At 39.7% G+C, this 26,713-nt stretch overlaps 1 protein-coding gene and 1 non-coding gene across 2 annotated transcripts in view; both read left to right on the forward strand.

The window, feature by feature from the left end:
- Positions 1–1,833: 1,833 nt before the first annotated feature.
- TRNAV-CAC (transfer RNA valine (anticodon CAC)) lies at positions 1,834–1,906 on the forward strand. The gene has a single exon. It is a non-coding gene; the product is annotated as a tRNA-Val (tRNA).
- Positions 1,907–21,535: 19,629 nt separating this feature from the next.
- ASB13 (ankyrin repeat and SOCS box containing 13) overlaps positions 21,536–26,713 on the forward strand; it is a 45,010-nt gene continuing 39,832 nt past the window's right edge. Inside the window, exon 1 of the mRNA XM_004379719.2 lies at positions 21,536–21,614. Within this exon, the coding sequence (XP_004379776.1) occupies positions 21,572–21,614 (43 nt within the window). The 5' untranslated portion in view covers positions 21,536–21,571. The remainder of the gene's footprint in view (positions 21,615–26,713) is intronic.

Below are 26,713 nucleotides of genomic sequence, written 5' to 3' on the forward strand. Positions count from 1 at the left end.
CCTTGTCCCTGGACTGCTGTGCCTCATTAGTCCTGTTTTGTTTTATGGGGCTGTCCAATCCCTGGCTGAACGGTGAACCTCGGGAATGACCTCACCACTGAGCTAAAAGGCTGTCTGGGGGCCATACTCTCGGGGTTTCTCCAGTCTCTGTCAGGCCAGTAAATCTGGTCTTTTTGTGTGTGTTAGAAGTTTGTTCTACATCCTTCTCCAGCTCTGTCCAGAACCCTCTGTTGTGATCCCGGTCAGAGCAGTCAGTAGTAGTAGCCAGGCACCATCTAGCTGTACTGGACTCAGCCTGGTGGAGGCCTTCATAGCTGTGGTCCATTAGTCCTTTGGACTAATCTTTTCCTTGTATCCTGTTCTCTTCATTCTCCCTTGTTCCCGAAGGGGTGAGACCAGTGGAGTATCTTAGGTGGCTGCTCACAGACTTTTAAGACCCTGGATGCTACTCACCAAGGTAGAATGTAGAACATTGTTTTTATAAACTGTTTTATGCCAACTGAGCTAGATGTTCCCGGAGACCATGGTCCCCACAGCCCTCCGCACTAAATTGTGCACTTTGAAAGGGTGAATTTTATGGTATATAAATTATATCTCAATAAAGCTATTATAAAAAGATAATTGTTTAAGGCAAAATAATAACAATGATTTATGGAGTTTAAAACATACATAGAAGTAAAACATTTGATAATAGTACAAAGGGTAGGGATGGAGAAAATGAGGTACACTTGTAAAGTTCTTAAATTATAAATGAAGCGGTATAATATTGTTTGAAAGCAGGCTGTTATACATTTAATGTGCATTATGTAAACCCTAGAGCAACTTCTAAAAAATAAATAGGCATTGATAAGCTAAAAAAACAAAAAACTTGTTGCTGTCAAGTCAATTCTGACTCAATAGCGACCCCATAGGACAGAGTAGAACTGCCCCATAGGGTTTCCAGGGAGCGGCTGGTGGATTCAAACTGCCGACCTTTTGGTTAGCAGCTAAGCTCTTAACCACTGTGCCACCAGGACCCAGTAATATGTTCTAATCAGGGCTTCAAACCAGTTCTTTTTTTTCCAGTAGTACATTTTACCTCCTTCATTAGCTTATCACAGCTATAGGGTCGTTACAATAAGCTAATGAAGGAGGCAAAATGTATTACTATAAAAAAAAAAAAGGCCCTTTATTCAAAAGAAGACAGGAAAAGAGGAAAAAAGAACGAAGAATAAATGGAACAAATAGCAAGCTCAACCATATCACTAATTACATTGAATATAAATGTACTAAACACATTAATTAAAAGGCAGAGATTATCTGACCGTATAAAAATCCAAGACCCAAGTATATGCTAAATACAAGGGACATACTTTAAATATAAAGACATACATAGGTTAAAAATGAAAGGATGGAGAAATATATACTTAAAAACACTGATCAAAAGAAAGCTGTAGTGACTATATTTATATCAGACTCTGTAAACTTCATGGCAAAAAATATTACCGGAGATAAAGATGGACATTTAATAATGATCAAAGGGTCATCAAGAAGACATAACTATCTTAACTGCATATGTATCTGATAACAGAGCTACAATAAACATGAAGGAAAATCTGACAGAGCTAAAAAAGAAATACACAAGTCCACATTAATAGTTGGAAATTGACCCCATCCTTTCACGAATAGAAAAGTAGATAGAAAATCAGTAGGAGTACAGGAGACTTGAATAACATTTTTAACCAATTTGACCTGATTGACATTTATAGAAACTTTACCCAATAACTGCCAAAAACTATTAATGTGTATTTGGTACATGTTATTTGGTAAGATACACCATATGTTGGCTGGCTGGTTTCTGTAGTGTAGTGGTTATCACATTCGCCTCACATGTGAAAGGTCCCTGGTTGGAAACTGGGAAGAAACAGTATTTTTGGAGCTCTGGTGGCATTGTGGTTAGGAGCTTGGCTGCTAACTAAAAGGTCAGCAGTTCAAATCCACCAGCCACTCCTTGGAAACCCTATGGGGCAGTTCTATTCTGTCCTATAGGGTCGCTATGAGTCAGAATCAACTTGGCGGCACCCAACAACAACACCATATGCTGCACCATAAAATAAATCTTAACACATTTTAAAAGACTGAAATAGTAAAGAGTATATTATATATATATTGTGTGTCTAATTAGAAATCAATGACAAAATGCTATCTAGAAAATTCTCAAATATTTGGAGATTGTCATGGATTGAATTGTGTCCCCCCAAAATGTCTGTCAGCTTGGCTAGGTCATGATTCCTGGTATTGTATGATTGTCTACCATTTTGTCATCTGATGTGATTTCCCTACGTGTTGTAAATCCTATCACTATGATGTAATGAAATGGATTAGTGGCAGTTATATTGATGAGATCTACAAGATTAGATAGTGTCTTAAGCCAATCTCCTTTGAGATATAAAAGAGAGAAGCCAGCAGAGAGACACGGGGACCTCATACCACCAAGAAAGCAATGCCGGGAGCAGAGTGCGTCCTTTGGACCTGAGGTTCCTATGTGGAAAAGCTCCTAGATCAAGGGAAGATTGATGACAAAGACCTTCCTCCAGAGCCGACAGAGAGAGAAAGCCTTCTTCTGGAGCTGATGCCCTGAATTTGGACTTGTAGCCTACTAGACTGTGAGAGAATAAATTTCTCTTTGTTAAAGCCATCCACTTGTAGTATTTCTGTTATAGCGGCACTAGATGAATAAGATAGAAATTAAACCATACACTTCTAAATAGCCCATGAGTAAAAGAAGAGATCAGAGAATAACACTAGCAAATATTTTGTAGTGAATGAAAATGAACACATAACATGTTGGAATTTGTTGGCTGCAGCTAAAGCAGTGATTACAGGGAAATGCATACTTTTATCAATTTTTTAAAAATCTTTTCAAAGAAATAACTTTTGGTTTCATTTATTTTTCTCTATTTGTCTCTTTTCTATTTCAATGATTTTTGCTGTTTGTTATTTCCTTCTTTTACTTACTTTGAGTTTAATTTGCTCTTTTTTCCCTAATTCTTAAGGAGGAAGGTTAAATCATCATTTGTACACTCTGAAAGTCATTGTAAGGCACCAGGCATGCCACTCACATGTATTGTTGATCTGCTGGCTCATCTTGTAGGCATGGGGAATACCTCGACCCACAGATCCATTTACTGAGTAACTGAAAAAGCTGCCAGTGGGGCCTAGGATAAGAGAAGGTTGACCTGTAGTGACCAGATCAAATACCAAATGAGAAACACCTGGAGCTGATAGGAAAGAAAACTGGACTTGAAGTTGAGAGAAAAAGGTCAGACTGGAATCTGTGAGGACAAACTGGAATTTATGAGGCCAAAATGGAACCTGTGTTTATCTTTCATTTCCTCCAACCTCATTGGCATGGGTGACTATCAGGAGAAGCTGGTGCCCTTCACCATGGAGCTACACACACACCTGGCCCAGGACTTTGAAAAGTTGAAGAAAGAGATCAAATGAGAGCCAGTGCTGCTCATATTAGAGAATAAAAAATGTTTAAAATGAGGTGTATGTTGCATCAAAAATTCAAAAAGATCTATTAGGCATTATGCTTCTTTCATGGTGATCAGAAGGGTCAGATCCAGCAATCTTCTCTTCACCTTGGAAGAAGATGCCCCAGATTATTGGACCTTAGAAATTTATCTGAGGTGAAAGGCCCTTGAATTTTTGTAGGTTTTTTTCCCCATACTCTGACATGCCTGTGTCTTACCAAGGTGTCTAGAGTAGACACTGCTTCATACTCATCAGGTCCAATCAGTACAATATTATTAATATAATGGACTAGTGTGATGTTGTGGTGAAATGAGTTCCTTTATGTGGCCCTTTGCCTTGGTTCTTTGGAAAAACAGCTTGAGAGATTTTCCCCTAAACCGTGGGAAGTTACCTTTGCCCTAGTTTTCTACCCTAGAGGGTTTGTTACTTATGTCCAGGTTGATTGATATTTCCTGGGTTAGCTGTAAACAACTTGGTTTGATACTTTTTGTCTCGTCCTGGGTTTCAGCCTGCCCTGTGATTGGTATGGACCATGCAGGGATTGGTGACTAGGCTATGCAAATGAGGTGACTTGTAGCCTACTGTGCAAATGAAGTGTCTGTGGCCTACTGAGAGGGGATTGGTCAGTTTGTGGTCCCTGCTGGGAGGGGCCATGCTTTGAAATTGACACGGAGTTGTGTATATAAGCAGCCAACCCCACAGAGGTTTGAGAGAGAAAGAAGCAGAAAAAGAAGCAACAGGGAGAAGCAGAAGGAAGAAAGAAGAAGAAGAAACAGAGAAAGAGAGGAGGCAAGGAACCTTCTAAAAGATCTGTAACACAGTCAAGGGCTGTAACACTGAAGACAGCAAGAGGCCCAGAAAGAACCCAGCAGCAGAGCCAGTGGTGACAGACATGAGGTCCAAGAGGAACTGTTCTCAGGGGGTCCAGAGGAGCCTGTCCTCAGAGTGCTGAGAGGAGGACTGCATGATCAAGAGGAGCTGACAGAGCTGTCCTGCACTGAAGAAGGGAAACTTTACGTACATGCTTCCTGATCCTGATCCTGAGTTGTAGCCTGTTGCTCCGGATCCCAAGTTGTACTCTATTCTTTAATAAACCACTTAACTGTCAGCAGAGTTCGTGAGTTCTGTGAGACGTTGCAGTGAATTGCCTAACCCAAACGGGGGAGGGAAGAGTGCTGAGGGGAGGGAGAGTGGCTGATGTCAGAGATGGAATTGTACAGCAGCTTGGAGAATGTGGAAATATGGGATATATTTGACCTCTGCCTCACAGGAATTGGCTTTGTGCTGATTCTTATATTTAGAGTTATTCATACAGATGTCCTGTTGAATGGAAAGGCTATCAAAATCCCTACAGACTAGATTATGACATAAAGTTGGAATGCTGATAAAGTTCTGAGGTAGGCTAGTGTCAGTTATCTAGTTATGCTCTTACAGAAATACCACAAATGGATGGCTTTAACAAAGAGAAGTTTATTCTCTCACAGTCAAGGAGGCTATGAGAGTCTGAATTCAGGGTGCCAGCTCCAGGGAAAGGCTTTCTTTCTCTGTCAGCTCTGGAGGAAGATCCTTGTCATCAATCTTCCCCTGGACTAGGAGCTTCTCAGCACAGGGACTCTGGGTCCAAAGGACGCGCGCTCCTGCTCTTTTTTGATGGTATGAGGTCCCCCTGTCTCTCTGCTCTGTGCTTGCTTCTCTCTTTTATATCTCAAAAGAGATTGGCTTAAGACACCATCTAATCTTGTAGATCTCATCAATATAACTGCCGCTAATCCACCTCATTAACATCATAGTGATAGGATTTACAACACATAGGGAAACCACATCTGATGACAAAATGGTAGACAATCATACAATACTGGGAATTATGGCCTAGCCACATTGATACATATATTTTTGGGGGACACAATTCAATCCATGACAGGTAGTGAAGGTGTATTACTGGCCTTGCCAGCTGAAAGCAAACTGCTTGTCATGGTCTTTACTAACAGGTATAGATAAAGAAAGCATTCACCAGATTCAACAGAGGCATGCTAGCAACAAAAACATTTCTGAAAAAAGCTTCAAATGGAATCATCCTCTGATCAAGTTTACGATAATCCACTTTCATTTTCTAAGATTTATCATCTTTTGTACAGTCCAAATACGCAAGTTGAATGGGGATGTATTGGGAATCACCACCTCTTTCATGTCTTTGATGGTGGCATTAATCTTTGCAATTCCTCCAGGAATACAAGATTACTTCTTACTATTTTAGTAGCTAGAGGCAGTTTTAGTGGGTACCATTTGGCTTTTCAGGAGTCCCTGGGTGGCGCAAATGGTTAAGTTCTCAACTACTAACTGAAAGGTTGGCTGTTTGGAGTCACTCAGAGGCAACTTGGAAGATAGGCCTGGTAATCTGCTTCCAAAAGGTCATAGCCTTGAAAACCCTATGGAACGGTTCTACTCTATGCACGTGGGATCTCCATGAGTCATAATTGACTTGACAGCAAGTAACAACAACACTTGGCTTTTCCTAACAATGGTCTGTACTCCATGGGTCAGGGAATTAATCTGGGGATTCTGCCAGTTGCTGAGTCAGTTGCTGAGTAAACCATTGCCACTGAGTTGATTCCAACTCATAGTTGCTGAGTATACCTATTCAAATTATGCATTCTATAACTGAGGAAATAACTACAGGGAGCCACTGAGCCCTCTGTGAGATGGAGCTGAGCCAAAACTCCATGGGTCACTTTCTCCATAAGCCCATATTCTGACTGATGGACATAGTTGCACTTTAGCTCTCCAGGAATCAGTGTTAGTTCAGAGCCAGTGCTCAGAAATTCTTGAATAGTCTTGTTATTTCTCCTCCTTCAGTACACAGTCACTCTAGTAAATACCCGTACAACTCTTTGGGTGCACCGTCACTCTAGTAAATACCCATACAACTCTTTGGGTGCACAGTCACTCTAGTAAATACCCGTACAACTCTTTGGGTGCACCGTCACTCTAGTAAATACCCATATAACTCTTTGGGTGCGCAGTCACTCTAGTAAATACTCATACAACTCTTTGGGTGCACAGTCACTCTAGTAAATACCCATACAACTCTTTGGGGAAGTCTAGGAGGGACACTTACCATATAAACGCTGTACAACAGAGGCCTTCCTCAAGTCGTCCTGGCCATCCCTTCATTCAGGGAGCTCTGGGTTTGTGAATTGGCTTAAATCTAGTACTTGTCTGAGAGGCTGAAACTCTATTGTAGTGATTCAAGTCATACTATTGTTCACCAGACCTAGAATTTTACATTTATACAAATCAAGAAGACTTTAGTAGGCTGCCCATATACCGGCAGTCCCCAGGTTAAGAACTTCTGACTTAGGGGCAACTGGCACTTGCCCTTTAATGTTATGTAATTTTGCCCTCACTTTGAAACAATTGAACCAACCCCTAGTCCCAACAATTTCTTCATCACAATCACCTTCATTTGCTGCGTAAGTAGCATTTCAATAATTGAAAAGGCTTTGAGCCTTTTCATGCACTAAACCAAAAAAACCAAACCCATTGCCGTTGAGTCAATTCCAACTCACAGTGACCCTATAGGACAGAGTAGAACTGCCTCATCGGGTTTCCAAGGAGTAGCTGGTGGATTCGAACTGCCGACCTTTTGGTTGGCAGCTGAACTCTTAACCACTGCGCCACCAGTGCTCTTTCTTGCGCTAAAGTAGGGGTAAATAAGAACTGTAAGCACCTGTTCTCACTTACCTGCAAATTTGACTTAAAGATTTAAAGACACAATTAAGAACAGATCTTGTTTGTAACCCAGGGACTGCCTGTATTTCAGTTCTAGGGACATCATGATCAATTGGCCAATGCCAAAGATCTCTGAGGACGGACTGTTCTGATTACTGCTTTAATTCTGCTGTCCATATGGTAACTAGCCCCACATTGTCTTTGGCACTTAAGTGTCACCACCTGGTCTCTATCAACTTGGGATTCCATCATTCCCGATGAATTCAGGGAGCCCAGGTTGATAGCAACATTTTCCTCTATCATTACTGGCCTACAGATAACAGCCACCACAGAGTTCTTGAAGGATTCAGGGGCTCTCCCATGAATATATTTCTCACAGCCTAAAGTACACTAAGGGCATTCTGGCATTTCAACTGTAGAGCCACAGCAAGCCATTTGAGATTGTATTGTATCCAGAATGACTATGTAATGAACCCATATAAAATTTTGACCTGAGTCAACATTGTTTTCCTTCTACCCTGATCCAATACCCTATGATCCATTCCCATATATGTTCTCCAGATTTCAGTTGGTATAAATTGGCAAAAGTCTTGCAGTTCTTTTGGTGTGTCTTGTACCTCCTTATGCCTCACATGTCTTTGTACCTTACCTTCCAGGGTCTGGCAGGTTGAGTCTGGTTATAGGGCTAGAAGAAGTTACACGTGGTGGGGGTAAGCTCTGAGGAGGATCAGCAGGCCCTTGCAAAGCAATTACCTCAGGTGAGGACACTTTTGAGATGAGAGGAGGAATTTCTAATAATTATGCTGGGACAAGAGGCTTAAACCAGAATTCTCTCAGGTAAACCTTAGCTATGCACATCTTCAACTTCACTAGATTTTGTCAAATTGGTTATAATGGAAATCAAACAATGTACTAGTAAATAACGATCAGGTCAAAGATGAGCCCTGGTGGCACAGTGATTAAAGCACTTGCCTGCTAACTGAAAGGTTGGTGGTTCGAACCCACCAGCCACACCATGGGAGAAAGATGTGGCAGTCAGCTTCCATAAAGACTACAGCCTTGGAAACCCTATGGGGCAGCTCTACTCTGTCCTATAGGGTTGCTATGAGTTGGAATCGACTTGATGGCAGCGGGTTGGGTTGGGTTTGGGTTATCAGGTCAAGGAAGAAATCAAGAGTGAAATTAAAAAACACCTAGAGACAATGAAAATGAAAACATATCATACCAAAACTTACGGGATGCAGTGAACGCAGCCCTCAGAGGAAAACGTATAGCAATAAATGCCTACATTAAAAAAGAAGAAAGATCTCAAATAAATAGTCTAACTCTACAGCTTGAGGAACTAGGAAGAAAAAGAGCAAACTAAACCCAAAGCTACTAGAAGAAAAGAAATAATAAAGATCAGAGAGGAAATAGATGAAATAGAGAACAGGAAAACAGTAGAGAGAATCAACAAATCCAGAAGCTGGTTCTTTGAAAAGATCAGTAAAATTGACAAACCACTTGCTTGGCTGACAAACAAAGAGAGAAGATGCAAATAACAAGAATAAGAAATGAAAGCTGAGACATTACAACTGACCCAATTGAAGTAAAAAGGATCATAATAGAATACTATGAACAACTGTACTCTAACAAAATTGATAACTTTGATGAAATTGATAAATTCCTAGAGACACATAACCTACCTAAACTGACTCAAAAGGAAGCAGAAAATCTTAACAGACCCATAACAAGTGAAGAGATTGAATCAGTAATAAAAAGCCTTCCAACAAAGAAAAGTCCAGCACCAGATGGCTTTGCTGGGGAATTCTATCGTACATTTAGAGAAGAACTGACATCAATCCTGTTTAAACTCTTTCCAAAAATACAGGAAGAAGGAATACTTCCTCTTTCTACACAGCCAGCATTACTCTGGCACCAAAACCAGACAAAGACACCACAATATCCCTTATGAATATAGATGCCAAAATTTTCAACAAAATACTAACAAACAGAATCCAACAGCATATTAAAAGAATTATACATCATGATCAAGTGAGATTTATTCCAGGAATACAAAGTTGGCTCAGCATTAGAAAATCAGTCAATGTAATTAATTAATCAAACAATGGAAAAGAAACAGATGATCATCTCAACTGATGCAAAAAAGGCATTCTATAAAATCCAGAACCCTTTCTTGATAAAAACTCTTTAACAAGATAGGAATAAAAGGGAAGTTACACAACATGATTAAGGACGTTTATGAAAAACCCAACTGTCAACATTATACTCAATGAAGAAAGATTAAGAACTTTCCCCTTAAAAATGGGAACTAGACAAGGATGTCCATCTCACCACTGCTGTTCAATATTGCACTGGAAGTCCTAGACAGAGGGATAAGGCAAGAAAAAGAATTAAAAGGTTTCAAATTGGAAAGGAAGAGCTAAAACTATCCCTACTTGCAGATGACGTGATCTTATATATAGAAAATCCCAAATAAATCTATAAAAAAGCTAGAACTAACCGAGGAATTTAGCAAAATTTCAAGATACAAGGTCAACACATAAAAATCAGTTGGATTTCTATACCAGCAATGAGAAATCTGAAAAGAATATTAAGAACCATTTATAATAACATGTAAGATAATAAAATATCTAGGAATAAATTTACCCAGGGATGTGGAAGACTTACACAATGAAAATGAAAAAACACTCCTGAAAGAGACTAAAGAAGACCTAAATAGATGGAAAAGACATTATGTGCTCATGGACTGGAAAACTTAATATAGTCAAGATGTCAATACTACCCAATGCTATCAACAGATACAACGAAATACTGATTAAAATTCTAACAGCAGTCTTTATAGAAATGGAAATACTAATGCTCAGTTTTATACGGAAAGATAAGAGACCCTGAATAGCCAAAGCAATTTTGAAGAAAAACAAACTAGGAGCCTCATACTTCCTGACTTCAAAGCATATTACACAGCTACAGTAATTAAAACAGCCTGGTACTGTTTTAATGACAGACACATAGACCAGTAGAATAGAATTTAAAATCCAGAAACAAATCCAAACATCTATGGTCAATTGATTTTCAACACTAAGCCAAATTCATTCAGTAGGGAAGGAACAGTCTCTTCAACAAATGGTGCTGGCAAAACGCAATTTTCACATGCAGGAAAATGAAACAAGATCCATACCTCACACCATACGCAAAAACTAATTCAAAATGGATCAAGGACCCAAATGTTAAATCTAAAACCATAAAGTTCTCGGAAGAAAATATAGGAGCAAAGCTTTGGTACCTAATTTTTTTCAATAATAGATTATCAAACACAACAATGAATACAAGAGCAACAGAAAACAAAATAGATAACTGGGACCTCTTAAAAGTTAAATAGTTATGTTCATCAAAAGACTGTATTAAAATAGTAAAGAGACAACCTACTGACTGGGAAAAAATATTTGAGAACAATATAACCAATAAGTGTCTAATATCTAAGACATATAGAAAACTTCTATAACTTAACAACAAAAAGACAAATAACCCAATCAAAAACTGGGCAAAGGATATGAACAGAGAGTTCCCCAATGAGGATATTCAGTTGGTCGACAGACACAGGAAAAGATGCTCAACGTCATTAGCCATCAGAGCTATGCAAATCAAAACCATGATGAGATACAATTTCACTCTCGTTAAGATGGTTAAGATAAAAAAAAAAAAAATCAACCAACCAACCAAACAAAACAAAACAAAAATGAAAAATAACAAGTGTTAGAGGGGATGTGGAGAAATTGGAACCCTCATCCATTGCTGGTGGGAAAGCAAAATCGGACAGCCGTTGGGGAAAACAGTCTGACAGTTTCTCAGAAAACTAGAGGTACTGTTGCCATATGAATCAGCAATTCCATTCCTAGGTAAATACCCTAGGGATCTAATAGCGGTGACATAAACGGATATATGCTCACCTATGTTCATTGCAGCACTATTCCCAATAGCAAAAAGATGGAAACAACCTAAGTGCCCATCAATGGATGAATGGATAAGTAAAATGTGGTACATACATACAATGGAATACTTCTCAGTGATAAAGAGAAATGAGTTTCGGAAACATCTTGGAACATGGATGAACCTGAAGGACACTATATTGAGCAAAATAAGTCAACAACAACAACAAAATATTGTATGTTCTCAATTTTATGAAATGACCATCACCACCCACTGCTGTCCAGTTGATACCTACTCATAGTGACCCTATAGAGTTTCCAAGGTTGTAAATCTTTACAGAAGCACAGATTGCCACATCTTTCTCCCACGGAGTGGCAGGTGGGTTCAAACCGCCAACCTTTTGGTTAGCAGCTGAGCGCTTTAACCACTGTGCCATCAGAGCTCCTTTATGAAATGACACGAACAGGTAAATACACAGAAACTAATGTTCATTAGTGGTTACCAGGGATGGGGAGGGGGAAGGGAATTCACTCTCTAGATATATAGACACTTGTTACTTTTGGTCATGGGAAAGGTAACACCAAATAAGGGTGAAGTGTACACAGCTTGATGAAGGTAAACCATGTCACTAAAACGTACAGAAGAAAAAAGGACCCGTTGGTAACTACTACGGCATATATAATTTTGAAACAACAGCAAAAATAACCAAAAAGTATATGTGCAGGTATATATGTATTTATGTAGGTATATGGAAACCCTGGTGGCGTAGTGGTTAAGAGCTACAGTTGCTAACCAAGAGGTTGTCAGTTCAAATCAACCAATCGCTCATTGGAAACCCTATGGGGCAGTTCTGCTCTGTCCTAGAGGGTTGCTATGAGTCAGAATTAACTCCACAGCAACGAGTTTGGTGTTTTTTGGTTTTATGTAGGTATATATGTGTATGCCAAAAATAAAGCGCACTGCCATTAAGTTGCTTCCAACTCATAGCAACCCTATAGGACAGAGTAAAAGTGCCTTGTGGGGTTTCCAAAGCTGTAAATCTTTAAGGAAGTAGACTGCCACATCTTTCTTCCACAGAGCGGCTGGTGGGTTTGAACCACTGACCTTTCAGTTAGCAGGTGAGCACTTAAACCACTGCACCACCAGTGCTCCTTTTATAAGCGTTCAGGTGTATATATATGTGTGTATACAGGTATATGCATATGTATATGTATATGCATCTATGTGACTGTATGCACATATATTCATATAGATAATAAAGCACATACAGGGCACAGTTATGGATACTTCTTAGACATAAACAACTTGCAGGATTGGTTTTCTGGGTTTAAAGGATTAAGACCATAGTTTTGTGGAACATCTCAGTCAATTGGCATAATATAGTTCAAAAAGTTATGTTTTACATCCTAGTTTCGTGAGTAGTATATGAGGTCTTACAAGCTTGTGAATGGCCATGTAAGATACAACTATTGGTCTCTACTTGTCTGAAGCAAAAGAGAAAGAAGGAAACCAAAGACTCAAAGAAGAAACTAGCCCACAGGACAAATAGTCTACACGAATCATGGTCTCATCTACCCTCAGACTAGAAGAACTACCGGCTGTTCTAATCAATAGATAGACCCTGATAGATAGACCCTGATAGAATGGGAGAACCAGCTGTTCTAATCAATAAATAGACCCTGATAGAATGGGAGAAAAAAGTGGAACTTAACCTCAAGTTCCTAAAAAACAAAACAAAAACAGACTTAGTGGCACATTGACCAATGGAACAGAATCGAGAACCCAGGTGTAAATCCATCTACTTTCAGTCACCTGATCTTTCACAAGGCCCAAAGTCCATTAAATGGGGAAAATACAGTTTTTTAACAAATGGTGCTGGCAAAACTGGATGTCCATCTGTAAAAAAAATGAAACAGGACCCATACCTCACACCATACACAAAAACTAATTCAAAATGGATCAAAGACCTAAATATAAAACCAAAAACAATGAAGATCATGGAAGAAAAAATAGGGTCAATGATAGGGGTCCTAATATATGGCATGAATAGGATACAAACCATAACTAACAATATACAAACACCGGAAGATAAACTAGATAACTAGGATCTTCTAAAAATTAAACACTTATGGTCATCAAAAGACTTCACCAAGAAGTTACCTCCAAGGTTCACAGTTCAGCCTGGGAGTGGACAGCCCCGTGAAACCAGATGAGACTAACAAGGTACAGGAGTCCAGTGACAAGGGCCAGAAGGCAGAAGGGGACAAGGAAGCTGGTGATAGGGAACCCAAGGTTGAGTAAGGATATTGTTGATGTGTTGTGAGATTGTTAACCATTGTCATAGGGCAACATTTGTAGTAACTATTAAATGTGAAACTATTTTTTTCTGTAAGCCTTCATCTTAAGTGAGAATAACAGCACAATTGGAAGAGCGTAGTCAATGTCACTGAACTGTGTATGTAGAAATTTTTGAAATGGTGTATCACTGGCTACGTGTATTTTCACCAAAAAAAAGTTGAGAATTTAGAGGGTTAATATGTTGTGGGGTTGTTAACCAATGTCATAAAACAACATGTGTACTACTGTTTCATGAGAAACTATTTGTTCTGTAAGCCTTCACCTGGAGTACAATAAAATATAAAAAAAAAAAAGACTTCACCAAAAGAGTAAAAAGAGAATCTACAGACTAGGAAAACATTTTTGGCTATGAAATATCTGACAAAGGTATAACCTCTAAAATCTGTAAGAAAATCCAACACCTCTACAAAAATAAGACAAATAATCCAGTTAAAAAATGGGCAAAGGAACAGACACTTCACCAAAGAAGACATTCGGGCAGCTAACAGAAACATGAGGAAATACTCGAGATCTCTAGCCATTAGAGAAATGCAAATCAAAACTACAATGAGATACTATCTCACTGACATTACTGACACTAATTAAAAAAATAGAAAATAACAAATGTTGGAAAGGCTGCAGGGAGATTGGAACTCTTACGCACTGCTGGTGGGAATGCAAAATGGTACAACTGCTTTGGAAAACAATACGGCGCTTCCTTAAAAAGCTAGAAATAGAAATACCATATTCCTAGGAATCCCACTTCTAGGAATATATCCTAGAGAAATGAGAGCTGTCACAAAAATAGACATGCACACCCATGTTCACTGCAGCATTATTCACAACAGCAAAAAGATAGAAACAACCTAAGTGCCCATCAACAGATGAATGGATAAACAAACTATGGTACATATACACAGTGGAATACTGTGAAACGATAAAGAACAATGATGACTTTGTGAAACGTGTCACAACATGGATAAATTTGGAGGGCATTATGCTCAGTGAAATAAGTCAGTCGTGAAAGGCAAATATTGTATGAGACCACTATTATAAAAACCCAAGAAAAGGTTTACACACAGAAAGAAACAATCTTTGATGGTTACAAGGAAGGGGAGAGGTAGGGAGGGAAAAACACTAACTAGATAGTAGATAAGTGGTAACTTTGGTGAATCAGTGCACAACCCTGGGGAAACCAGCACAATTTGACCAAGGCAAAGTCATAGAAGCTTCACAGACACATCGAAACTCCCTGAGGGACTGAGTTACTGGGCTGAGGGCTGGGGACCATGGTCTCAGGTGACAACTAGCTCAATTGGCATGGACAACAACAAAAAAAAAACAAACTCTTTGTCGTCGAGTGGATTCCAACTCATAGTGACTCTATAGGACAGAGTAGAACTGCCCCATAGGGTTTCGAAGGAGTGGCTGGTGGATTCAAACTGCTGACCTTTTGGTTAGCAGCCTGAACTCTTAACCACTTCTCCACTAGGGTTCTCAATTGGCATAACACAGTTTATAAAGAAAATGTTCTACATCCGACTGTGGTGAGTAGCGTCTGGGGTCTTAAAAGCCTGTGAGTGGCCATCAAAGATACACCTACTGGTCCCATCCTGGCTGGAGCAAAGGAGAGTGAAGAAAACCAAAGACACAAGGGAAAGATTAGTCCAAAGGACTAATGGACCACAACTACCACAGCCTCCACCAGACTGAGTCCAGCACAACCAGACGATGCCCGGCTACCACCACTGACTACTCTGACAGGGATCACAATAGAAAGTCCCAGACAGAGCTGGAGAAAAATGTAGAACGAAATTCAAATTCACACACACAGAAAAAGACTAGGCTTACTGGTCTGACAGAGAAACCTTGAGAGTATGGCCCCTGGACACCTTTTTAACTCAATAGTGAAGTCACTCCTGAAGTTCACCGTTCAGCAAAAGATTAGACAGGTCCATAAAACAAACAATAACACATATGAGGAACATGCTTCGTAGTCCAAGCATATACACGAGACTAACTGGGCACACCAGCACAGAAGCAAAGACGAAAAGGCAGGAACGGACAGGAAAACTGGGTGAATGGAAATGGGAAATCCGGAGTGGAAAAGGGGAGAGTGTTGACACATGGAGGGGTTGGCAACCAATGTCACAAAACAATTTGCGTATTAATTGTTTAATGAGAAACTAATTTTCTCTGTAAACTTTCACCTAAAGCGCGCGCACACACACACACACAAGACTCACTGCATTGGTTGAGATTGGAGGACTCCCCAAGACTATTGCCCTGAGATACTCTTCAAAGTTTGAACCAAAACTAACCTGAGGTCACCTTGTAGCTAAAGAACAAATTGGCTCACAAAATAATGACTATCACCTGTAAGTACTGTGCTCCTTTTAAAATTCACCTATACGAGAAACCCTGATGGCATCGTGGTTAAGAGCTAGGTTGCTAACCAAAAAGTCGGCAGTTCGAATTCACCAGGCACTCCTTGGAAACCCTAGGGGGCAGTTCTACTCTGTCCTATAGGGTTGTTATGAGTGGGAATCGACTCGACAGCAATGGCGTACAAGACCTAATGGTCAGCAATTACTTTAAAACAAAGATGAGAATGTAAGGGAGCAGGGAAACCAGATTAACGGAAACGGAACAACCAGAAGGGAAATAATAAGAATGCTCATGCATTGTGAAAAATGTAACCAGTGTCACTGAACAATTTGTGTACAAATTGTTTAATGGGAATCTACTAAACTGCTGTGTAAACCTTCACCAAAAGCACAATAAAATATTATTTAAAAAATTGGTTACCAGTTTGCCCTTCCAGTACTTATACATAAGAGCTCTCATTTTATTGCATCCTCACCAACCCTTGTTACTGTCAAACTTTAAAATTTTTGCCATCTGATGGTATAAAATGGCATTTTTATTGGCATATCCAATATTTATTAACTTTTATTTTCTTTGTGAATTGCCCGTTTATATCCTTTGCTTAATATTTTAAAATTGGTTTATCTTTTTATTGATTTATAGAATTTTATATCAAACTGGAGATTATTCTTTTGTTGGTTACAGGGATTGCAACTATCTTCTTCCAGTGTGTGACTTATCTTCTCACTTGATTTATAGGGTCTTTTGTCTTACAAGAGCTTTTTATTTTAGTATAGTCAAATTGATCAACCTTTTCCAATATGGTTCGTGCTTTTTTGTCTCTTAAGAAATCCATCTTTAGGACATGGGAAGTCAGGGGTGGAAAGGAGGAGTGTGCTGTCACAGGATAGGGAAAGCAATTAGGGTCACATAACAATGTATGTATAAATTTTGTATGAGAAACTAACTTGAAATGTAAACTTTCACTTGAACTACAACAATAACCAAAAAAAAGAAATCCTTCTTTAATATGATGTCATAACAATTTTTTTCTTATTTTAGTCACATTTTTGCTTTACACCCTTTAGGGTTCTTTAATCCATCAGGAATTAATTTTTATGCGTGATATAAGGTAAAGGAGCCCTGGTGGTGCAGGGATTAAAGTGCTCGGCTGCTAACCAAAGGGTCGGAAGTGCTAACCCACTAGCCACTCCATGGGAGAAAGATGTGGCAGTCTGCTTCAGTAAAGCTTACAGCCTTGGTAACCCTATGGGGCAGTTCTACTCTGTCCTATAGGGTTGCTATGAGTTAGAATCAACTGGAGGGCAGTGGGTTTGATTGGTTTTGGATGTGAGATAGGAAGCAAATTTTTTCTTTTTTCATATAGATAGATATTTGGCCCAGTACAATTTATTCTCCTTTCCAATTGATTTGTAATACCTCTTCTATTGAACACCACGCTCCCTCATGTAAGTGAATCTGTTTCTGAAGGGATCTCTTTTATATTCCAGATTATCATGCTACTTTAATTGCTGTAGCTTCATAGAAAGCCTTGTTATTCGGTAGGCAATCTGTTCTTATTATATACCTAACTCTTAAGACATCTTGATTCACGATGTCTAAACCAAAACAAAAAACAAAATCCTGTTCCCGTTGCGTCGATTCCAACTCAAAGCGACCCAATAGGACAGAGTAGAACTGTCCCATGGGGTTTCCAAGGAGCGGCTGGTGGATTCAAGCAGCCAACCCTTTGGTTAGCAGCTAAGCTCTTAACCACTGTGCTACCAGGGCTCCAATGATGTCTCTTGTTAGGTGCCGTGGAATTGGTTCCGACTCACAGCGACCCTAACTACAACAGAACAAAACACTGCTGGGTCCTGCGCCACGCATGATGTCTACCCATACCCATTGCCATGGAGTCGATCCCCACTCATAGCGACCCTATAGGACAGAGTAGAACTACTCCCATAGGGTTTCCAAGGAGCGGCTGGTGGATTTGAACAGCTGACCTTCTGGTTAGCAGCCAAGCTCTTAAACACTGTGCCACCAGGGTTCCTCCATGACTATAACTGTCATTTACAAGATGTTAACTTTTAGGAGTCCCTAAATACACCACTTTCCAAATAGCTGTCTTAACAGATTTTAAAACTCTTACAAAAAAGTTATGATCTTATAAATGACAGTCATAAAAAAAAATGTAGTTGTTAGTTTTAAGAATTACCTACCTTAGTATAAGGATTGTTGTTAGTTGCTGTGGAGTCGATTCCTACTCATGGTGAGTTAATCAGTAAAAATTTGCTAAATGAATAACAAAACTTTTATTAATATAATAGAGATTCATGCAGTAGATTCAAAAGATAATTGGAACCTAATATGCAATAAAATGAGATTAACACAAAAATAGATACATGATTATTTCTATTTAATTGATATTTTGGGAACAGTTCTATTTCAGTTTAGAGAAGAATTAACCTGCATCCAAATTTCATCCTATACATTGCAATGAATTCCATATGGGTCAAAGTTAACAACAACAGAATAATATACATATTCTAGCTCTTGCTGGGGAAATAACATGCTGAATATTGAAAGAGGAAATATCCTTAGAAAATATATTTCTCAATATATAAAAACTTAGAAAGTCTTTTTCACAAGATACTGAAATCAAGTAACATAACTGAGAAAAATTACAATGTAATAAACAAATATTTGCTTTCTAACATACTTGCCTACACACACACACACACACACACACACACATATATCTCCTTGGAAACCTTATGGGGCAGTTCTACTCTGTCCTATAGGGTTGCTATGAGTTGGAATCGACTAGAGGCAACAAGTACATAGTTACAATTATATAAACAAGGGATAGATTACCCAATAAGCAAGGTAAACACCTGCTTAGGGCATCAACAAAACAGAGGCACCAGTTGTCCCTAGCAAAGACCCGTAGATGCCAAACATAGAGGACACAAGAAAAAGTGAGCACACAACAATGATTCAGGAAAGACTTGACTCATTATCCTTGTTATGTATGGAAGTAGATATTGTTTGGCAGCTTCATTGTGATGAAACCATTGAAGAATTTGTAACAGCAAAGAATAGAAAGAAATGTTTTTAATTATAACATATTAGAGATGAAAGATCTAAAAATAAAATGTAGTAATTTTTTGTAATATTTGTTTTCTGATCATTAAATTTTGTTTTATGACACCTTTTCATTTGTCATTTATCATTGTAACATTATGAAACAAGCATCAAAATTGAAGTATGAACTATTTAAAGCAACACTGGTGAAAGTCAATTTTTCATTGTGGGAGAGCAACAGAGTTTTATATTGATGTTGAAATTACTAAATTAACTGACTAATTTTTGTTGTAGAATATGTGGAATGTTCTTTTTGAAGAAAATGTGGTATATAGTAAAAATCTTAGTATTCCCATATCCACCAAAAATTTTATAAACCAGTTCATCTGGTCTGCTAAAATGACATATGCCACTTTGCATTTAATCACTAATATTATAGTTGAATTTTAAAAGTTACATTATGGATAACTAAGACACACACATATGTGTATCTATACATGTGTATATCTAACTTGTTTGAATGCGAGAATCAGCAAAAGAGGGGCACCATAGATTATCAGTTTTTAGGGCCCTCAAATGCCTTAATTGGGCCCTGATAAAAACCACTGTTGTTCTGTCGATTCCGATTCACAACGAATTTATAGGACAGGGTAGAGCTGCTCCATAGGGTTTCCAAGGCTATAAACTTTTGTAGAAACGGACTGCCACATCTTTCTCCTGCTGACTGTCTGGTAGGTTCAAACCGCCAAACTTTCTTTCGGTTAGAAGCAGAGGCCGTAACTACTGTGCCATCAGAACTCCTTACATACATACATATATATATATATATATATATATATATACACATATGATTATATACATATACGGATATATATATGAATACCCATAGATGAATATATATTCTATGGTCTGTATGATCCATACTCAGATACTAGATGATAATTTGTCAAGGAAGAAATAGTGAAGAAAGCTACACGCACAGCTTTGTCACAGGAGAAAATCTACCATCCCACAGCAAATATATCAATACAAAAATCTATTAAATTTAGTAAAAAATGCAAGAAAACTTTCAAGAGCCTAATATTGGTAGACAAGTGGCAAAAGGTACAAGAGTACATTGCTAATAGCTTTGAAAGTTTATGTCCAGGCATGGGGCTCTGAAGTCCCACGAAGTTTCGGATTCCAACAGATACAGTTCAAACACCTCCTAAATACAGTGCCGGTGGTCTGGATTGAAGATGAAAACTCGAGTCGGAGAAGCCGCGCAAGGGGTGAGAGATGAAAACTGTCTGCTGTCTTAGTCTTTACCCATTTCCAGACCGGATGATTCCTGATATTTTTAATTTTGAGCCCAAACTAATGTCTGCATTTGCGCTAAGCACCGATCAGGGTGGGTGAGGAATCTCGTGAAAAGGCTGCGCGAACTTCAGCAAGGTTGTTCTGTTGTTGGTGCCTTCCAGTCGATTTCTCATAGCGACCCAATATGACAGAGTAGAACTGCCCCATAGGGTTTTCTAGGCTGTAATCTTTATTGGAGCAGAACTCCAGGTCAAGCCTTCTGAATTTTGTAAGCCACTTTGTGAACACTCATATTCAGTTGTTCGGGAACAGGAATTTCTGCCACGCTGTGCCCCGGCTTTAATCTGCAAAGAACTTTACGGGAAACATTGAATTTTAAAACTGTCACTAAAGATTTGGAGGTGAGTTTTTTTTTTTTTATTTTTTTTTAATTGTACTTCAGGTGAAGGCTTACGGAACAAATAGTTTCTCATGAAACAAAAGTACACATGTTGTTTTATGACATTAGTTAACAACCCCACAACATATCAACCCTCTAACTTCTCAACCTTTTTTTTTTTTTGGTGAAAATACACATAGCCAAAGATACACCATTTCAAAAATTTCTACACACACAGTTCAGTGACATTGACTACGCTCTTCGAATTGTGCTGTTATTCTCACTTAAGATGAAGGCTTACAGAACAAAATAGTTTCTCATTTAACAGTTACTACAAATGTTGCCCTATTACAATGGTTAACAATCTCACAACACATCAACAATATCCTTACTCAACCTTGGGTTCCCTATCACCAGCTTCCTTGTCCTCTTCTGCTTTCTGGCCCTTGTCACTAGACTCCTGTACCTCGTTAGTCTCATCTGGTTTTACGGGGCTGTCCACTGCCAGGCTGAACAGTGAACCTCGGAGGTAACTCGGACGTGAGTTTTTTTAAAGTGAACATCAAATATTTGAAATTTATGATTTATCTCGAAAGAGTAAAGAAAGAGGATTAACACCAACTCCCGTAGGAAGTGCCTCTTGAACGTAAAAACATACACACTCCCTTGGCGGAGTCCGGACATTTCGTAACAGTGACGCGGCGCTTCGTTGCAGGCTGGGAAACGGACCAGCTGCAAGAAACTACAATTCCCAGCGCGCACGGGCGTACCTCCGCCGGGCGCCCAGCCCCGAGCGCGCTATTGGTCGGCGGTGGCGCCTGGCACCCGCCCAGCCGTGTCTGGCGCGGTCCTCGGCCCAGGTCCTTGACACCCAGAGTCGCCGGGACACGGAGCTGAGACTCTTCCCTGCCAGCAAGCGGCATGGAGCTGCGGGCCGCGGACGGCTCTTTCTTGGGCGATGTGGGTACGTGGGGAGCGGAGAGGAGGATACAAGCTCGAGGCTCGGGGCTCGGGGCACGAGGAATTGAGTGACTGGCAAAAGAGCAAGGACCGCCAGAGCCGAGGTTCATCTGAGACAATGGCGGTTAAGGTAGTTACTAGTCACGGCTCTTTGGGACTAAATGGGTGCATCTGATAACATTCATTTGGGAGATCGGTGACACGCCCTGCTGAGCTGGTCGTGAGGTGCATTTTGGTGGGCCCAGGTTGCAGGGGCATGTTCTTAAAGAAGAAGGGTCTCTGTGATCCCAAGCATGTCGGACGTGGTTCTTGTGTCCAGCACCTTGTCCTAGGTCAGCACATTGCAGGAATGGTCATCAGTGTGATGATGCCTCAGTCGTGGGATTTCAGAGCTGTGAACCCACCAGAGCGCCGCGCACCTTGAGGAAACTTGTGGGGCGTGTGTGCATAATCATTGACAAATTCAGGGGGAGAACCTAGGAATTGCTGTGGGAGCTGAAACGTTTTCCCAACACCTTGTGAGGACGTCGTGGTGCAGTGTTATTTGCATCCTACAGATGCACCCAGTTGTGATAGAGGGAAGCCACTCTAGCATGAGGTTATGCCCTTGTGACATCATGTCACATTGTGTAAAAGATACGATCTCAGTTCTTTACTGAATCGACTTTACCATTTGGGCAACCCAAGAATAAAAAGGTTTCAAAGGCAAAGGGACATTCTTTGGGGAAGCAAACTTTTTCCTGTATAAAAAACCCAAGACAAACCCACTGCCTTCAAGTTGATTCTGACTCCGATTCATAGCAACAGAATACAACTGCACCATAGGGTTTCCAAAGCTGTAAATCTTTACTAAAGCAGACTGCCACACCTTCCTCCCACTGAGCGGCTGACCTTTTGGTTAGCAGCCATGCACTTTAACCACTGTGCCACCAAGACTCCTTTTTTCCTGTATATGAAGTAATAATGTGGCAAATGAAATGAACTGTGAAAGCACATTGAAGGCCTGGCAAGAAAAAAAAAAACTGAGGTGTTTTTATACTAGTAAAAACAGTAGTGCAAATGAAAGCAAAACAGTTTAAGGGTAAATTTAGCTTAAAAAGAGGAAATTGCAGTCATAGCAAGGGAAAGATATTTTAATTGATTTTGCAAACAATCATCTACATGATCAAAGGCATTTAATAAGCATCTGTTTTTACTTAGCATTGCACCCCAGGCAAGCACACGACTTTGACCCTGACAGTGTAATCTGTATTTAATTGGTTCAGTTGATAAGCACTAACCATTGAAGCCTGAATAAACACATATTTTAGTATTTTGTTCATGTAGAGGGTTCGGTAGCATACCATCACTTCTGATCATGTTATCTGAATAGTTTGTTAAAGAATGCTTTAGAAGTCAAGCACATTTTAAACTAGTGGATTCACAACTTCTGGGGTTTGTGGGTATTTTTGACTTTAGCATTGTTTTATTTAATAATATATTCTCCAGAAATATGTTCTGCTGACATTTTTATTCCCAAAGCTAATGAATAAGCTGAATATGTTGGATTCAAAACAATACTGCTGTCCTAGCAGAAGTAGAGGCTGATGGTAGGGACTTGAACACATTTTAACTTTCTGATTTCAGATTCTTTATGTTGTGTGGTGTACTCCAGCCAAAACATTTAGGCTTTCCATTTGTTTATATAACACCTCACAGAGGTAAAGATTACAGAGTCTTTCAGCATGGCCTTAAGTACAAAGAACTTAGGGAAAGTCACACCCTAAAATCAATCCAATGTTTATAACTTAGCAAATGTAATACAAATCATTATTGACCCAAGGTAAATGTCTGTTTCCAAAGTTGAAGACTCATCCCCATATTCAGCAGCCATACTTAAGAACTCTGACTTGGAATTAAGGGGCTGGCAAAAAATGGAAAGGGTGACTTAGGGAATTTGAGGCTAAACAAAGTGAACTGCTGATGCTCTTCAATTATCCTTAACCAAGAACTCTAAAATATAGTTCATTGTGCTGTGGGGTGTTCCGAAGGTGAGGTGAGGAAAGATAAAGGAGAGGTAGCTCCTGGGACTGCAGTAAAGAGCCACTGAGCTATAAGGTTATGTGCCCGGCATTAGCTACAAGCCCTGCACCAGATGCAAGATAGTCATCGTTATTGATAATTTAGGAATGAAACCAAGATCTCACAGCTAGAAAGTGACAAAGCTGAGGCTTAAACCCAAGTGTTTCGTTATTGTTTTGGTTTTCAGTTGTTGCTTGTCTTATGCTATAAGGCTCATGTCCTTTCTATCAAATAGGTTAATCTCCAGTTGATTTGTAGGGGTACCTATGCTGGAATGATTTTGCAATTGTGATGGATAAGCAATGTCTGCTGTGAGTTTCAGAGGGAAAGTGGTAGCACTTTTACCACGTTTCCCATGTCTGCATTATACCATACTGCCTTTCTGCAGTGCAGTGAATTACTTAATATGGCCCTTCTAGCCATAGTCTTTGTGAATCCTACACAACGATTGGGTGAGACTATGCAGATAAGATGCTTGTGGCCCACCGAGGGGATTGGACAGCTTGCTAATATGCAAATAAGGTGCATGGCACCCTTCTGGGGGTGGGGCCATGCAAATAAGGGGTATGGAACCCTAACGAGGGGATTGGTCAGTTTTGGCATCCCGCTAGGCTTAAAATGAGCCATCCCAGAGGTGGAAAGAGGGGATCTTACTACCACCAACGAGAAGAGCTGGGAGCAGAGTGTGTCCTTTGGACCAAGGGTCCCTGTGCTGAGAACCCCCTAGACCAGGAGACAGAGAGCTGTAACACTGGAGACTGTGTAAGACAGCAAGAAGTGGCAGCAAGCATGGTAGAGAACCAGCAGCAGTAGAACCAGGAGACCAGCAGGGGTTGGCCCATGGAGCAAGAAAGCTGAGCACCTTTGGGCAGGAGGCTTTACAGGACAAAATAGTTTCTCATTAAACAGTTAGTACACATGTTGCCCTATGACAATGGTTAAGAACCCCATGACATGTCAACACTGTCCCTTCCCAACCTTGGGGTCCCTATCACCAGCTTTCTTGTCCCCTCCTGTCTTCTAGTCCTTGTCCCTGGACTGCTGTGCCTCATTAGTCCTGTTTTGTTTTAGGAGGCTGTCAGTCCCCGGCTGAATTGTGAGGTGATTTGGGCAATGCTTTCCTGTTACCAGTAAGTAACTGAACAGTGATTCACAATGTTGGCTGAACATTGAAATAACCTGAGGATTTTTTAAAAAATACTGATGACTGGGTCTCATCTCTTCCTGGAGATTCTGATTTAATTGTTCTAGGGCACAGCCTGGGTGTCATATATTTTAAAAGCTTTTTAGGTGATTCTGCTTTCAACCAAAGTTGAGAACCGCTGAACCAGAGAAAGTCTTGGCTTAGTGCGTCTTGTAAAATTTGAACATATCTGGGTCTGGTCTGTAGAAATAGAAGAATAGAGTGAAGGTGGAACAAACTCAGGCACACAGGGACATGAAGAAGTAAATTCTTGGTACAGAATTGAGTAAGTAAAATAAGATGTTTTTGCAGTTACTGGGCTGAACGTAACAGCATTGTGAGGGGTTTAAGCTTCTTGACGGTTTATGTTGTTGTTAGGGCTGTTGAGTCGGTTCCGACTCACAGTGACCTTGTAGGACAGAGTAGAACTGCCTCATAGGGTTTCCAAGGAGTGGCTGGTGGATTCGAACTGCTGACCTTTTGGTTAGCAGCCGAGCTCTTAACCACTGCACCATCAGGGCTCCTGTTGGATTATAGTCATCTTTTATTGAGACCCGTCTGTGTGCCAGGTACTAAGATGAAGAGTATATTAAATGGTCTTCTGCTCTGTAGGAGTTTGCCATGGAGAAGTTACTTTGGTGTCCTGAGGATACACCCCAGTTACCCTAATTGTTCGTGGGTATTCTCTAATTTTTTTAGACAGATTCTTTCAGCCCATTTTGTACGGCAAGTTGCTTCTACAAATGGCTTATTATTCCTATTTCCCTTTGTAAATCTTACTTTCAGAGGGTAATCTTATTCCAAGTTCTAGGAGAAGACTCTCATGTAGCCCCTCTATACTAGTTTTTATGATGGATTTGGAGTATGGATTTAGGGTGTATAAGAGTAGTATCTATCTAAATTAACAGACAAGATAAGAATATGTTTTTCCTTCAAGTGGCTTGTATGTTCATTAAATTCACAACTCTTGAAAACCTGGTGAAGTTGCTTTGTGAAGTTCTGGTTGAGGAAAGTTACCTAATATCCTTTTCCTTCTTGCCTGTTAGATAGCTTTGCTCCTCAGGCTGAAGGCAGGGCCCCAGGCCTTATGCAGCCTGGCTTCCTTACTGGAACTTGCCTTTGCGAAGTACATATTTTGGTTTTACTTTCTAACTTGTATTGATGAAGTGGAGACAGAGAAAAGTGCTAATGTCGACCAGGCGTTTAATTAGTGTTATTTGATGGAATCAGATGGAAAGAAGGGGAGGAAAATGTTTTCCATCTCCTATTTCTACCTTCCTAAAGATTTAAATATCACCAAAATGCATTCTGCACTAGTGTATGAAAACGAATTAGCAAAAACAGGTTTCTTGAGATGCAGCAGTTTTTTTTTAATGTGGCAAATATATATATATAACAAAATGTACAGCAACTCAGTAATTTTGATGTGTACAATTCAGTGACATTGATTACATTCCTTAAGTTGTACATCCATTCTCACTATCCTTTTCCAAGTCATTCCACCACCATTAACATAATGCCCCCTAGGCATAAATTCCTCCATTTCCCCTCTCCCCCACCCCTGCTAACCACTAATAAACTTTGTTTTCTATATATTTGCTCATTTCATATAAGTGAGATGATACAGTATTTGTATTTGCCCTTTTCCAACTGACTTATTTTGCTCAGCATGGTGTTTTCAATGTTCATACATGTTGTGGCATGCATCGGGACTTCATTTCTCTTTATGGCTGAGTAGTATTCCATTGTGCGTATATACTACATTTTAATTAGCCATTCATCTGTTGATTCTGAAACACTTTTGTAAATTCTCTGTATTAAATTCTGTCTGTTTGAAAAACCTGGAGTAGTTTCTGTTT

Source organism: Trichechus manatus, unplaced genomic scaffold (assembly GCF_000243295.1).
Source record: "Trichechus manatus latirostris isolate Lorelei unplaced genomic scaffold, TriManLat1.0 scaffold00067, whole genome shotgun sequence".
In the NCBI taxonomy this organism is placed as follows: Eukaryota; Metazoa; Chordata; class Mammalia; order Sirenia; family Trichechidae; genus Trichechus; species Trichechus manatus.